Source organism: Temnothorax longispinosus, chromosome 12 (genome assembly GCF_030848805.1).
Source record: "Temnothorax longispinosus isolate EJ_2023e chromosome 12, Tlon_JGU_v1, whole genome shotgun sequence".
In the NCBI taxonomy this organism is placed as follows: Eukaryota; Metazoa; Arthropoda; class Insecta; order Hymenoptera; family Formicidae; genus Temnothorax; species Temnothorax longispinosus.
The window spans coordinates 2,015,972-2,030,964 of NC_092369.1; the positions used below are offsets into that span (position 1 = coordinate 2,015,972).

The following is a 14,993-nucleotide window of genomic DNA, read 5'->3' on the forward strand; positions in this document are numbered from 1 at the left end:
TTTTCCGTTGACGAAAGTACGTAGAAGGAAAATGAATAATCGATCGTTATTAAAAATATGAATTTTTATCGATTAGCAAGACAGCTTTTCATCGCAACGGAGTTAGAGTGCTGGATACGAATTGCATACCGTCTGCTAATTGCGCGAAAGTGTTAGAGAGGAAGTTTCCAGAAAAAACAAGATGTTCCGAAGAACCTATATAACGTCATTTACGAAAAAAATCGATTTTGCTGATAGATGTTATATAGATGGAAAATGACATGTCGTAGGATTGTACGACTGAGAAATCTGAAGAATTCAAATGTAAATATATTTCAAATACATAATCAACTACATAATCTCAATACTCAGTTACATAATTAATTGTCGGGGTATTTACAACGTCTTTCAGGCATTGTACGCTGAGTGCATGATCACCAAGTCAACTGATTTTCTGGTCTGCCTATAATTAATCAATACAAGGTAATTCAGAACAAATCTTTGTCCTTGAAATATCGTATTTCTGACTTAATTCTGAGATGACTTTTCCTTTTCCAAAACTTTACTCAAAGCTTAGTTTTTGAATTATGAAAAAAAATAATCCGCTTATCACGGATCGGGTTCAAGCAAGCAGGGCGGCGCGACTCAACGATCTCAACGTCAGACGCTTATGTGGGATACCTGTTGCCATCAGCTGATTGTCGCAGACGCCAGACGCTCCACTTTTTATGACATAGAAGTTTGTGTTATTATACTATTGTTAGAGAGAGAGGAGAATATTGAGCATATAAACTGTATCATAAATTTTCATATTACAATATACAATTTGTTATAATTCCAGATATTTTTAAACATTTGTATTTTCTATAGTTGAATCATTAATTAACTAACGAATATTAACAAATATAATATTTATTTTTTGCACGCATAAATTTTCCACATGCAAGATATACGGTTTCATTGTAGGTAAAGGTAGATAAAATTTGAATCGTTTGTGATAATATTCAGGCGCTTTGTTAGACTTTGCAACTTAGTACAACTTGGCTCATTGTCAGTCGAACAGAGTTCCGAAATTTCGATAGGAAAAATTGCAACGAAGAAAATTGCTCATCCGATTTATCAATGCCTGCCAAATCATGATGCTCTAAACTTATGTGCAATCATTTTATCACGTATAGCGAAAGAGAAACTTTTCGTTCCCTGTCAAAATTGTGTATCGCAAAAAGGATTTGGGCCTTTCAATAATCCAAAGACAAGATTCTCTGATCATGGACTCGATTTTGAAGGACAACGAATGGTCCAGTGACTGGAAGCTCAGGAGAGTTTTTCTCTCCGTAATTTAACTTTCATTTCATCCTTATAACGCACGTATCTTTGAAGCGCATAATTCGCGAACAACGATTCATTCTGAAAACGAAGGAAAAAATATATATATAATGTACATAAACGGAAAAGATAAATCTCGTATCGAAACTTAATAAGATATGCATTGAATAACGAGTACTATAAACAATACAGTGCGTATTGCCACTACACACCATTCCTTCATCCTTTTGCTAGCTCCCTTCCCCTCTCTCTTCGATCTCCCTAGTTATTCATCCCAAGAAATATTGCGTTTATACTAACCATTTGCATCATAAAAAGGGTCATTTATTACAACTGCAGATTATGGCTATATATTACATGTATAAATATATTATATATTAGAAATTGTGAGATACTCATAATAAAAAACACGCCGACGCTTCCTGTGATTTCCAGACTATTTTAATCGTCATGCTGCGTGCCTCTTACTTCGAATTATATCCGTATGCTAGGACGAGTCCTTCCCTTCCTTATCAATAATGAAAAGATAGTGAAGAAAAGCCAAACCCAATAAACGTGTTAGCGTCTCATCGTTATATTTGACATTCGAAACCTATGCGATGGAGAATTTGTTCCAACGCGCAAATAGGAGAAACAAGAAATAAAAACAATAACCAATATTATACTTATTCAATATGTATTATATTTAATAAGTCACACAATTTTTGCCGAGTTTGCGCATTAATCTGCTTTTCTCCAACCAATAATACTATACAAAATTACCAAGCAACAGTTTGATTACAAATAATAAAGATTTTACATGATTCAGTAAAATCGAATTCGAGGTAGCTTGTCAGTATTAAGAGTCCCGAAAACAGATTGACATTTCTGAGATGAAAATATAAAATAATTTTCTGACATAATGCAAACTTTTATGTGTCAAAAAATTGATCATCATCGTTATCGTCTTCGCTATAGTAATTGTCGCCATTCTCGAAGTATTCATTTGCATAATCAGTCCCATCGTCCATCTCATCTATTTCCTCCTCGTCCTTTATGCGCTCTGCCATCTCCTTTCCTTCACCGTTCTCCTCTTCATTCCCTTCCTCCTTATTCTCTTCTTCCGCGGGTTGCTGTACGCTTTCTTTTTCCTCCAATTCTGTCAGCTTTTTCACAATATCTACATCCTTTTTCTTTTTCTTGCATCCTACACTCTGCTGGCGGGATTTTCGTTTTCTCGATAGTTTTAATTGCATTGGCATTCTATTCCAATCGTGGTATGCCTCGTATTTCGATTTATCGCATTCTGTGACGGCCTCGTCAAAATCTTCGCAAAATCGTTCAACATCTTCATTTAATACAGCGGCTTGCACGTTGTTCGGCGACTCTCGCATATACTCGGTGAAATCCCTTTTCAACTCTACTAGGTAACTCATCTCGGTGGTTAGCTGAATAGGTAGAGGCTTGTGATCCAATTGAGGATAATGTAGAGATGGTTGTACAACTGGCGCTGGCAACGTCTCTCCTTTAGAGATGCCCAATTGCTCCATGGAAAAGGACATGGTGGACTTTCCTCTACCACGTCCTGCCATTTTTCTTGCTAGCACTTTCTGACCTGATATAACATAAATCATTAATTGATTTTAAAAGTGTTAATAAAGTATTGAAAATATTAGGACTATGCAACATTTCTAAACATAAAAAAAAAAAGAAAATTGTGCAACAACATACACAAATTGGATCAATTTGTCTAAATAGCTTTACGAACAAACTTAAGTTTTGGTTCAAAATTATTGCAATTCCGTTCAGAGATAAAAAAGTAAGAAAGTTATATAAAATTACAATAGCCAGAGATTAGGATAAAAATGAGTAAAATTTGATATATAATTACGTACGTGACATAATTGTATCTTCAAATTAATACGAAGAAAGTGACAGTTATATCTAGGATTACTCTGTTAACCGAGTGCAGAGACCAAAAACTGTAGGAGAAGGAGAAAGCAAGGACGCAAACATAAATATGTGAACAGATAATTCTCTCTATGACTTTTAGAGCGACCAATAGATCATAGGTTTATTCATGTCTCACAACTTTTGTTTATTTTGGATTTTCCTGATAATCCTGATACAATCCTAACCTATCTATCTCGGAAAATTTACGGAATAATTACATTTACCTTAAACTTTTTGAGCTGCTAATTCTTTCTTGTCGCTTTTCTTTTCGAGCTCTTCCTGCTTCGCACGAAAGAGCTCCTGATCATAAATTACTTTAATCACGAGTGAACAAGAAGGACACGTAACCTCTACTTCGCCGGCGGCCAACTCGGCAAGAGATATTTGGAACTGATCACCACATGGACAGGGATAATAGTAAACCTCCTCATCTTCGTCATATTCGAAATCTTCGATTTCTACTTCATCGTAATAGACTAAATCTGGCATAACTATTTGAGTAAACTGATCACAGCAGTTCACTGCTGATCGACCAAAATCGGGAAGATTATCGTTGTCACAATTCACGTGGAGTGTGGAACGTGGAACTGTGGACACGTGTCCCGTCAGGGCGTCAGGTGAATTGCACAAAAACGTATTTATATGTAATAGACTGACAATGAGCATTCCCATTGGAGATCTTCAATTGGATGCGTTTCGGAAACTCACTCCTTCCGTCTCTTTCTTAAGAGGGACAGTTAAAAAGAGACAAAGAGTGTGTTTCCGAAACGCATCCAATTTTGGGGCATTAAATGACGTCGTCTGTACCGTCTGTGGCATCTGTAGTACCAGAGCAGAGAAAAATTCTTCTCTCTGATACGGCTCTATTTATCTAGGACTTTACCCATGACCCAATACCCAATGACATCAAACCAATGTCAAACTCAAGAAGAATATAGGAGAATTAGTTGTTTGTTCAAGTGAATGTTAATTATAAAATATAATATTTTTATTACTTTAGTTTAGTATAATTTTACGCCAATGTAGAATGCATATAATTGTTAATAATTAGGTGCTTTCTGAAATATCTGGACAGTTATACTGAAAATTTACAACATATGTAACATATATAGATTCCCTGTGCACAATAGAGCATATATTATACTAGGAATACGAATAAATATTAAATATTAGGAATCGGAATTAGAAGTAATAATTAAACGTAACGCACAATGGAAAAGAATAAAATGTAAAATATAAATATAGGAATATTTCTCTACATTTATATTTCCTAATATTTAATATTTATTACAGGAATATTCCTATATTTATATATTCCTAATATTTAATATTTATTCTTTTTTCTAATATGTGCTCTGTTGTGCCCAGTGACCGTACTGTCAGTATAATATTTCAAAATGCATCATACATATAGGAGCTTTTCCACAGGTGTATTAAACCAAAAATAGCTTGCTGGTATTTTGAATAAAATGGCTAGTTCATTGATGGCACCGTCAAGTGCAAAGAGGTCTGTCACTCTTGTCATATTGCGAGAAATAAGGTTGATGCAAGTAATTTTTAATGAGGCTTATCAATCCTACCTATTGCAGAATCACGCAGATCAGAAATGTACGACAAGGCAGCGCGATAGATATAGACGCCGATATGTTTCTCAAAATATCTAACTACGAGGACACGGTCAAGCAATTGGACATATACTATGGAATCGTCAAGAGACAATTACTGCGCTATCAGAGCTGCATAACTGGCTTATTCCCGCAGATTTCGAGCGATCGGAAGGTCGGCAGCGTTCGCGAAAGTATATACTGCGCTGCCGCTATATGGAGTCTGTATCAGGCATATAGACGTATAGATGACGATCGTGGAAAATCGTATGAGCTGGGACAGTCCGCGATAAAATGCATGCGGGGTATTTTGGAATGTTGGATAAAGCAATCTTCCAGAATAGAGCTTTTTAAGAAAAATCAATGTGACCGTTTTGCGTTACACTGCAAGTTCCATTTGGACACCGGCGATGAGGTCTACCAGGATGCTGAGTATCATCACTTGCAGGTGAGCAGGTTTAATAATAATTGTTACATATATATATGTATTTTTGCGAGACACTAGTAAATTTGTGAATACAGGAAATATGTATATAATTTATATTCACTTAAATATATTAAGATATAATGTAGCATTAGTCTATATAATGTCTTCATGATTATTATATCAATTAAAAATATTGTAAATATCTAAAATATTGTGAATATCTTTGTTCAATGTAGATCGACGTCGTATCTCTTTATTTGATATTCTTAGTGCAAATGATTTCCTCTGGGCTACAAATTATATATATACAAGACGAAGTGGCCTTTGTACAAAATCTGGTATATTATGTCGAGAGAGCATACCGTACACCGGATTATGGTATGTGGGAACGTGGAAGTCGATATAACGATGGAACGCCCGAGATTCACGCCAGTTCCATTGGAATTGCGAAGAGCGCGTTGGAGGCGATTAATGGCTGTAACTTATTCGGTGAGAAAGGTGCATCTTGGTCTGTAATATACGTCGATATTGATGCTCATAATCGTAATCGTAGTATTTTCGAGACAATGCTTCCAAGAGAGTCCAGTTCAAAAGTAAGCAATCTCATTTGCGTAAAATGCTCATACCAATTTTTACAAAGATACGTAATTTATAGAGTGTAGACGCGGCTCTGTTGCCAACAATATCTTTCCCTGCTTTTGCAACTCACGAAGAAGTGTTGTACAACGAAACAAAAGCGAATATAGTCCGCAGACTAAAAGGCAATTATGGTTTTAAACGATTCGGAAGAGACGGTTATAGAACCGTACTGGAGGACAAACAGCGACGATATTACAAATCTGGAGAGATCAAGGTTCTAAAATTTACAGCATTTGTCGCAGAGAAACTGACTTACAAATTTTTATATTTTTATTTTTAGTGTAATTGATGTTTTATTTTAACAGGATTTCGACAACATCGAGTGTGAATGGCCATTGTTTTATATCTTTATGATAATAGATGGTGTATTCAAGAGTTTGACGGAACAAGTGGAAGAATATCAAAATTTATTGAAAGCGAGAGTCTACAAGGATTTGAATGGAGGTATTGATAAATAATGTCATCTTTAACTTTATCCAAACAATACCTGTAACGCAGGCAATGTCTTGTAAATCATCTTCAATAATTGTATAATTTCGAATCGACATAAATAAGATTTATTCTGCATGATATAGATCCGGTGATCCCTATGTGTTATTATGTACCCATGGAAAATTTGGAAACTGAAAGGAACGACCCGTGCGGCGCTTATCGGCTACCCAGCGAGGAAGGGAGAGGTACTAAGGCTGCGGATCAAGAAGCTACACCGATATACCTATGGAATCAAGCTATGTTTGTAATTGCACAGCTACTCACCGCTGGTCTTTTACATATCAACGAATTAGATCCGATTCGTCGATACCTTCCATCATATAATCGTCCGAGGCGAGCAGGAAGATATTCGGCTTTCCAGGTAAAAGAGAAGAAGATGTATATATATATATATATATATATATATATATATATATATAATTTCAAATATATAATTTCTATATCTTAAATTCATACATGTAGTAATCAATTATCGGCCAAAATCTCATTGAGTTGAGTCATACCAAATTCCAAAAATAGAAATTTATCTCTTTAATTCTATACGTCTTCTTTCTGAAATTAAGTAACGCATTATATAACTTTTTAAAACAAATTGTGTGTACTGATTCAATGATTTTGAAAGATATTTAATTGTTTTATGATTATTAATTTTCATAACTAGAGATCGAAAGTTTATAATTTTTTTGTTATGTTCTACACAGGCAAAGCCCACTATTGTAAGTAATTTTAAGTATATGCCTGCTTTGATAATGCTGATATGATAGTATAATGTAACATGCATTTCTTTCTATGCATGGTTTTCTATCTTTTGATGTATTATACATTATTATAACTCAGCATGTGATATTGTAGAAAATCTAACAAATGTTTTTTGTTTGCAGTTTGTTATTTATCTCATATCTTAAGCTTGTCACAACCTTATAAAGTTACATACACGCTAGTTAATATTAAAAAATATGACTGTTTATTTTTTTTATGATATGACTCCAGAAATATTTTCCTACTGCATGTGATTTATGAACACTGCTGTATTTTTGTATACCAGGGCACTCATACCGACCTAGTAGTACAGATAGTTCTGATCGCGGAATCTATGCGATTGCAAGCCATGATGGCGACATATGGTATTCAGACGCAAACGCCGCACGAAGTTGAGCCTGTTCAGATTCTGTCGTCCACTCAGTTAGTAAAGGTTTATCAAAAACTAGGCGTGAACAAGAAGTTGAATCTCCAAGGGCGACCCGCACGGCCAATAGGCTCTTTAGGTACAAGCAAGGTATGTGTAATTTTATTTATTTTTCCTGAAAAAAAATAAAATAAGCGCTTGTGCTTGTATTCAATGATATATTTTATCGTATAATATGTAAAATAACATTGATGTATGAATTCTTTTGCATGTGCAGATATATAGAGTCTGTGGTATGACAGTGCTCTGTTACCCATTGATCTTCGAAGTGTCCGAGTTTTATTTATACAGAGACATGGCTCTGCTGATCGACGATATCAAAACGGAATTGCAATTCGTAGGCAAGTATTGGCGTCTTTCTGGTCGACCCACCGTATGTCTTTTGATACGGGAGGAACACATGCGGTAAGTTTGCACATTTATGAATGAGTCACGAAAGTTGGCTTATCTTGACAAAAATTTGTTTAGAGATCCACAATTTAAAAAGATGTTAGACCTCTTTGCGATGTTGAAGAAAGGCTACTGTGATAAGACGAAAGTACGCATTGGCCGACTGCAAAATCTGATTTCATCTTCTTGTATCGGTAATATTTTATATAAAATTAATCTTTGCATAAAGCAGGTAGTTCATGAAAAACTAGTTCGGTTTTAATGTTAGCAAGTTTTGCATCAGAGTTTAACGTAATCTTTCAAGTAATGATTTTAATATTTGTTGATATTTTTTGATAGTAATAAAATATATATGGAATATATAACTATTCCATAATTAATAACATTTATATCTTCTGATTAATAAAAAGAAATAAAAGTTGATATTTATTGAATTGTTTCTTCTAAAAAGGAATCTCATGTAAGTATCCTCCTTCGATTTTGATGAACTTTTAAAATGTTGTATTTTAGATTAGATAAAGAACACTTACTTTTTTATACATGTTTAATTACCATGTTTAGGTAATAAAACATTTTTATTTATTTATTTTTTTTTAGCAAATATCGCTGAAACTATAAGAATAGAAAGAAATTTTTTTAAATAAAAGTTGAATGGTTTTAAGTATACGTGTCTTATTTTGATTTAGAATACAACATATTAAGAATTCATCAAACTCGGAAGAGAGACATTTACGTGGAGGTTTTTTTTTGTAAGATTGGACTATTCTTTCGCGCATTGCATATGATATTAATAATAAAATTTATGTTAATTATACACAGAACACTTGGACTTCGTAAATACTATGGAAACAAATCTGGACTTGACCCAGTTTAGACAATTGCAGCATGATTATATTGGCTATCAGAGTCTCACGGACGTCCCAAAGGCCATCGCTTACTCCGAAAGCGTCAAGGACTATTCTGTACGAAATCATAAAGACACTACACTTAAATTCCTAATTGAACGAAAACGTCCGTAACCGGCAACCGGTAATCTATTTTTCAGTCTATGTTAAATGAATCTCTTGGCAACATATTAAACGAACTTCGCAATAGCGTCGGCTTGTATGCCAAGTGTCAATTATATGGGATTCTGATAAAACGAGAAGGAATTAATTACGAAATTAATGGAGTGACAGGTATTTTATCTCTTTCTTCTTCCCTTATTCGACCATCTCTCATTTAAAAAATCGTGAAGATGATGATCTTCACGATTGTGCCCACTTTTTGTGTCCTACCGCATATTTTTATCATTTTTCAGTTCGTGATTATTTGCGATCACTATATCAACAAGCTGGATCCTTAAGATTCTGGATGGCCGTACGTTATTGTAGCAGTCTGTTGAATCACACAGTAGACAGCATCAGCCCTTTTATCACGGGTGTGCTAGTTAAAGGAAAACAGGTATTACATACGTATAATCTCTAAATTCGATTTTTTAACTCTTGAAGTATATTGTTAATGGTATCAGATCGCGGTGGGAGTGATTGGGCAGAAAGAAACTGTATTCGACAAACCCATGACGCCGGCGGAAATACAGTCGGTAATGTATTCCACGATACAGCCGCACAACACAGTGCAGGCTGTGCTCCAACAAGAAATTCTGTTGTATTGCGGTCGACTTATCGGTACTAATCCAGAGTGGTTCAAAGGCATATTAAAAATACGCATCGGGTACATTACTTTTCAATAACACTTTTTAATCCTTGTTACACGAAAATATTTAACTGTTGTTCAAATATCTAGGTGGGTCTTGGAGGCAATGAAGCTTTACTTGCAGATGTTTGTGAAAGATGATAAACCGATTGAGAATTATAGTCCTTATGAAGTTCGACAGATTCTTATTAAAGTATTGACAGTAAAGGAATGGGCTCATGAGGAAAAGTATGTCGAATAATTAATAAAATTACCCATTGCAACTTTTCGATAGATGTTTATTGATTATATCTATCTATTGCCAATAGCCTGACGGTGCTCGGTCGTCGAAAAATCGAAGGTTGCTTGTGTAGAGTGCCGGCACATTTCTACAATCAAGTATGGGAAGTCTTGATGCGTTGTCCTGGCGGTATTGTAGTGAACGGACAGGAACTTCCTCAGCAAACCACATTGTCCATCATGACTCGGTCTGAGCTCACATTTGCCCTGCTTGTGGAATCATTATTGCATAAAATACAGCTACCGGAATATCGTCAAATTATAGTCGAAGTAAGCGATCGATTTTTGTTATGTCTCCTTTTCTGTTTCTTTCCATTTATATACTCGAAACATGTTAAATGTACATAAAATAGAGCGCAATAAACTTGAACAGAAACAACGTCATATTAAATATACACACATGTATACATTTATGATTAAAATTATAGAGAATACTACAAGAATGCATAAAAAATTAAGAAGATAATATTTAGGAAATAATTTTTTTTAAATATTGAAAAATTCATAAAAGATTACAAAATAATTATTGTATATTGTAAAATGTGAAGCAAAAAGCAAAAGGTAGGCGCAAGAAATGGAAAATATAAAAGTAAGATTTAGAAATGTGAGAATCTAGCTGTTGCAGTATTTATAAAGGGAAATACTTAATAGCTCATTCCAATTATATGATTACAGCTCTTGAGTATTATGTCGACTATTCTGCTTCGAAATCCAGAATTAAGTTTCCAGAAACAGTTGGATCTCAATCAACTCGTGGAAGATAGTTTTATCATGTATTGCAAGGTAATACACGTGTACATACATGACATTGTAAATGTTAATTTGTCTTTTCTATATATTTGTTGTATGTTCACAGGACCACAATTTATCGAACGTCGATGACAAATCGTTATTCTTCTCCGCGCATTATTCGATGACTACGGGATATCTTGCCAGGGCCATAGTCAACAACGTTCTTACCGGCGGCTGCGTGGCGACCATCGTTGATCCCAGTGATGTCATTGAATCGCACCGAGAAATGTGTAAAATTACATAACGATATAAGTCGATTGTCATCGACGCTAAACTTGAAAGATCATTTAATGTTAGCAAGAAAGTATTGTATATAGCTGTGTGCAATATATTTCTTTATGTATACATTACAATATATGTTTATATAAAGCGACGATATAATAATCCGGCAAAGATTTAATACAAAGTAATTCTACTCCCACAAATAATAATATATTTCAAGATATTTTTACATTTATGTGTATAACTTTCACATAAAAATTGCAGTACTATAATTGTACAAAATTTGTAATCGGACATAAAAATCATCTTTTAGCAAAATTTGTATCCATAGCTCGTCTGGAACGTTGTATGTTGTTAATATTAGCTTTAATTCTAGATGCAATGGTACCCACTTCTGTTGCGACGATCAATTGTTTTCTACAACAAACATCCAGTTTTAATTTTACTCTATTTCATGAAAAAATCTATACAAAAAAATGTATATATTTGAATGCGAAATATGTCTAATATATACCTGATGAAATCCTTATTGTACGATGCATTATTCTGATCTTCTTTCTTCTCTTGCTCGCGGTATGTTTTTACATTCTTCTCTCTTTCTTTATCACGCCACGCTGCGTTTGCCATCATCTCTTTTCGCCGTTGTTCCTTTTCTTCCTCGGTAAGACTTGATCTTGCTTTTGACCTATATTTTTCTTCGTTTCTATCCTTAAATTTAATATAATCAGTATTAGAGACAGATTTAACGGCCGATATTCTTTTGCTATTAGATATCTGTGAGATCAAAATTTTAATTTAATTTATGGAACTCTAAATTCTCTAACATAAACAAGATATTTTTATCTTGCACCAATTATACATTAAAAATTCATATCTTTTCCTCTTAAAAGTGTAAAAGCCTATTTTAATACAAGGCGAAACTATGTATTATTTATCCATTTATAAAACCTGCATCATTAGAAATTAAAAACTTTCTCACTCACCAATTTATCGTTTTGTTTCTCCACTGAGTATCTTTTTCTATCATTGTATTTATTTCTTGAACAATCTGGTCTATTACTGTCATATCGTTGCCGTTTACTGCTCGTATCATATTCTTCTCTTCGCTTTTTACTTCTCTCATACTTCGGGTTTCTATCTTCACTCAATTTTCTTTTTCTGTCTTGTTTTTTACTATCATCTATTTTTGTGTCGTTTCTCGAATATTTCCTATCATGTTCCTTTTTATTATCTTCCTTCTCATGTTTAGTGATGCTTTTGCTACTATTAGTACTGTCGTCACTATCACTTGTACTTCTCTTTCGCTTTTTTCGTCGTTTGCGTCGCTCTTTTTTAACAAAAGTATCGTCACTGCTGCTGTCTGTTTTGCTATCAGAATCATAATGCTTTCTTGACTTCTTTATTTGTTTACGCTTTATTTTTTTCATTGATTTCAGCAAGTCCTTTTCACTGATGTTGTCTTTCAATTGTTTAAATTTAGTGGCTAACAAAATATCCAATTTAGCCTCATCCTCGCTACTATCTTTATGCTTTAATTTCTTTTTCTTCTTTCGACTTTTATTCTTGCTAGATTGTTGCTCCAGCTACAAAATTATATACGTAAATTACATAAGTGTAAGTGAGTATTCAACATAAACAAAATACAAGAAAGTAAATATATCAACATCCACTTACTAATTCCTTAAGTTGTTTTAATTTAACAGGATTTTTCAAAAGCTGATTTCTAGTCTCCATTTCTTTCTGCTTTATGGTGTATAGAGGATCCTCTTGTATTTTTCTAGCCAGATCCACTTGTTCGTTGCCAGAAAAAAATCGCAACGAAGGTGGAATGCATTCTAATATCATATAAAAAATATACATAATATATATTACATACTTTCATATGATATAAATATATAAGGTGTATATAATTACTCATGCATCCATATCTACATGTACAAGGTATTGAAAAAAGGTGGTACTCGGTATAAGTAAGAAATAAATGATTTTTGAAATAATGCTTATTAAAACTTTTCACGTTTGTTTTCACGAGTACTACATATTTCTAAAATTTGATACAATCTTTTTTCAACACTGTACATACCGAATGATTCAGATTCAGAGCAACCGTGCCAGTCGTTTTTTTTTAATGTAACAAGTTAGGAAAACATTTTTCATTACTAATGAGCACCTAAAGTAATTATTGGTGATGATTTTATTCTTCAGGACAAACCGAAAGTAGGTGACTGATCAGTTTTGAAATTTCAAATAGGAACATGGGTCGAGTGGGGTATCGTTGTATAGAGCTTTAAAAAAGAATTTTTTACTAAAACTTAATTCAATTATCTCTTACAGGTTTCGAGAAAAACGTTCGAATGTGTAAATACCTGCAATAATTTACAAGTGCACAAAATGTTTTCACAGTAGTTTTTTTAACTGTAAACACCGTAATGTTTCCGACTGTTAACATTGTGAGCTATATCGGTGTCAACAGTTGAGAAAACTGAATTGAACGGTTTTCGACAGCCCATGTTTTTTTTTTCGTGCTAGTTTTCACATTTTTAAGAAAAAATGGTTGGCACGGGTGTTCTGAATCACCAGGTGCATATATACATATATATATATATATAAAATATTTATTTACCATATTCAACATGATTCTTTGGCATCCTATTCATCTCTGTATCTTTTTCTGCCCGTTGCATTTGCTCAAAAGCCTTGTCAACTGGTCTTCCTAACAAGTATTCTTCTCTGTTGACCATTTGATTTGGTCCTTTATACATCCAGTCTAATTTCTTATCATCCTTTTTCTCTATCACTCCTTGTTCAATGGCATACTTTTTTATGTCCTCCAGGTCTTTCTCCATTTCAATCTCCTTCTGCAACTCGGCTATCCTTTTATTCTCTTGATAGTTTTGCTGCTCCGCCTTCTTTACTTTCTCCTTATTCTTCATAGTAGATGGATGCCACGACTTCTTCAAATTCTGTCAAGTTATATACATATATATGTTATTTAAAAAATACGGCAAGTTCCACACTTAACTTTGTATAGTTTTTTAATCTTAATAAATTATAACAGACTTACCAAATCTCCACCTCCCATTTTGTCGTGTTTATAGTAATAAGCAAATACTTGATAAAAATTTTCACAGGAAAACTGTTATTAATATATATAGTTGTAATTATTAAGAAAAATGTTTAGCTTTTTAATACGATAAACAACAAACACACGAATATTATATGCCAGGCTATCTTTACATTCTCATTCTTCGCATCCTGTTACTTGATTCTTTGTTCCATCTTCTGTTATTTGTTTTTTTAAGTGCATCTTCAACCTTCTGTTAGGTTAAGTTAGGTTATATAGCGCTCATCTTATTGTATCCAATCTACTGTAAGTAACTTTAGTCTTCTAGATTATCCTTCGTATTTTCTTAATAAAGTTGTATTTTATGTTCAATTAAAACCAATTTTTCTTCTTAATTAACTCAAATACACTTTCTCTACCTCCAATTTCTCTCTTCCTGCACACTATCTTCTTTTCTGGTTCTTGCTTTCTTTCGAATTGGTCAATTCGACCAATTTTATGTAATATGATTGAGTCGTCTTGTTACGCCACTTAAGTATCAAAGTACACACTACACACTATTGTTTATGTAATGACTTTGTTTTGGAATGTTTTGAAATTAATTGCTGAATGCTGATATATCAGAAAGAAGCCTGAAGGCGGCCAACGGGCCAACGCGCCCTCATCAGCTGCTGTTTGGATGTAACTGCTAAAAGCCATGCTAGGCTACGCCACATGTTCACTTTTCAGTGGGTAACATGCTGTGTCCATTGTCCACAAAGAGTCGATAACATACATACATATACATATATATTTTTCTCTCTCTATCTTTCTCTGAATTGTTATATGACTATATAGTATATATCTTTTGTTGTGAAATGGTGATAGATTTTAGGAAGATGTTTTGTTGCAACCTGTACCTGCACAACATGTATGTATGTCTCAAAGAAATCTAATCTCTTCGCCTGTAAACTTTTTTTTTTTTTA

General features: G+C 33.7%; 3 protein-coding genes across 9 annotated transcripts; 1 reads left to right on the forward strand and 2 right to left on the reverse strand.

The window, feature by feature from the left end:
* Window positions 1-1,961: 1,961 nt before the first annotated feature.
* Polr3g (RNA polymerase III subunit G) lies at window positions 1,962-3,601 on the reverse strand. Of its 2 annotated transcripts, none has more exons than XM_071794885.1 (2): window positions 3,462-3,601; window positions 1,962-2,899 (listed from the first exon to the last, which is right to left on the reverse strand). In XM_071794885.1, the coding sequence occupies exon 2, from the start codon at window positions 2,874-2,876 to the stop codon at window positions 2,217-2,219; it is 660 nt and encodes a 219-aa protein (XP_071650986.1). In that variant the 5' UTR covers window positions 2,877-2,899; window positions 3,462-3,601; the 3' UTR covers window positions 1,962-2,216. The 2 variants fall into 2 exon arrangements, with proteins under 2 accessions (XP_071650986.1, XP_071650985.1); XM_071794884.1 differs by lacking the exon at window positions 3,462-3,601 and adding an exon at window positions 3,180-3,429.
* A 234-nt stretch (window positions 3,602-3,835) lies between these two features.
* LOC139822807 (probable phosphorylase b kinase regulatory subunit beta) lies at window positions 3,836-11,492 on the forward strand. 6 transcript variants are annotated; one of them, XM_071794847.1, is made up of 19 exons: window positions 3,836-3,854; window positions 4,666-4,744; window positions 4,827-5,289; window positions 5,505-5,861; window positions 5,924-6,121; window positions 6,213-6,351; window positions 6,483-6,760; window positions 7,101-7,115; window positions 7,445-7,675; window positions 7,803-7,990; window positions 8,054-8,169; window positions 8,795-8,937; window positions 9,021-9,153; window positions 9,276-9,418; window positions 9,486-9,688; window positions 9,761-9,898; window positions 9,979-10,219; window positions 10,625-10,732; window positions 10,806-11,492. In XM_071794847.1, exons 2-19 carry the CDS (start codon window positions 4,707-4,709, stop codon window positions 10,983-10,985), a joined length of 3,312 nt encoding a protein of 1,103 aa, XP_071650948.1. In that variant the 5' UTR covers window positions 3,836-3,854; window positions 4,666-4,706; the 3' UTR covers window positions 10,986-11,492. The 6 variants fall into 6 exon arrangements, 5 of the variants coding, with proteins under 5 accessions (XP_071650948.1, XP_071650944.1, XP_071650949.1 ...); XM_071794843.1 differs by lacking the exon at window positions 3,836-3,854 and adding an exon at window positions 4,031-4,196; XM_071794844.1 differs by lacking the exon at window positions 3,836-3,854 and adding an exon at window positions 4,113-4,186.
* LOC139822813 (uncharacterized) lies at window positions 11,152-14,693 on the reverse strand. Its single transcript, XM_071794879.1, has 6 exons — window positions 14,028-14,693; window positions 13,587-13,926; window positions 12,638-12,798; window positions 11,947-12,546; window positions 11,478-11,671; window positions 11,152-11,380 (listed from the first exon to the last, which is right to left on the reverse strand). Exons 1-6 carry the CDS (start codon window positions 14,043-14,045, stop codon window positions 11,266-11,268), a joined length of 1,428 nt encoding a protein of 475 aa, XP_071650980.1. The 5' UTR covers window positions 14,046-14,693; the 3' UTR covers window positions 11,152-11,265.
* Window positions 14,694-14,993: the final 300 nt, after the last annotated feature.

Excerpts from the sequence above, each read along its gene's own strand:
- LOC139822807 (XM_071794847.1), top strand. The coding sequence starts at position 4,707 with ATGGCTAGTTCATTGATGGCACCGTCAAGTGCAAAGAG. Across the intron at positions 8,938-9,020 it reads AAAGCGTCAAGGACTATTCT|TCTATGTTAAATGAATCTCT; the intron begins GTACGAAATCAT and ends TCTATTTTTCAG. Across the intron at positions 9,154-9,275 it reads CGAAATTAATGGAGTGACAG|TTCGTGATTATTTGCGATCA; the intron begins GTATTTTATCTC and ends ATCATTTTTCAG.
- LOC139822813 (XM_071794879.1), bottom strand. Across the intron at positions 12,547-12,637 it reads TAAAACAACTTAAGGAATTA|CTGGAGCAACAATCTAGCAA; the intron begins GTAAGTGGATGT and ends ATAATTTTGTAG. Across the intron at positions 11,381-11,477 it reads TACAATAAGGATTTCATCAG|AAAACAATTGATCGTCGCAA; the intron begins GTATATATTAGA and ends TGTTTGTTGTAG.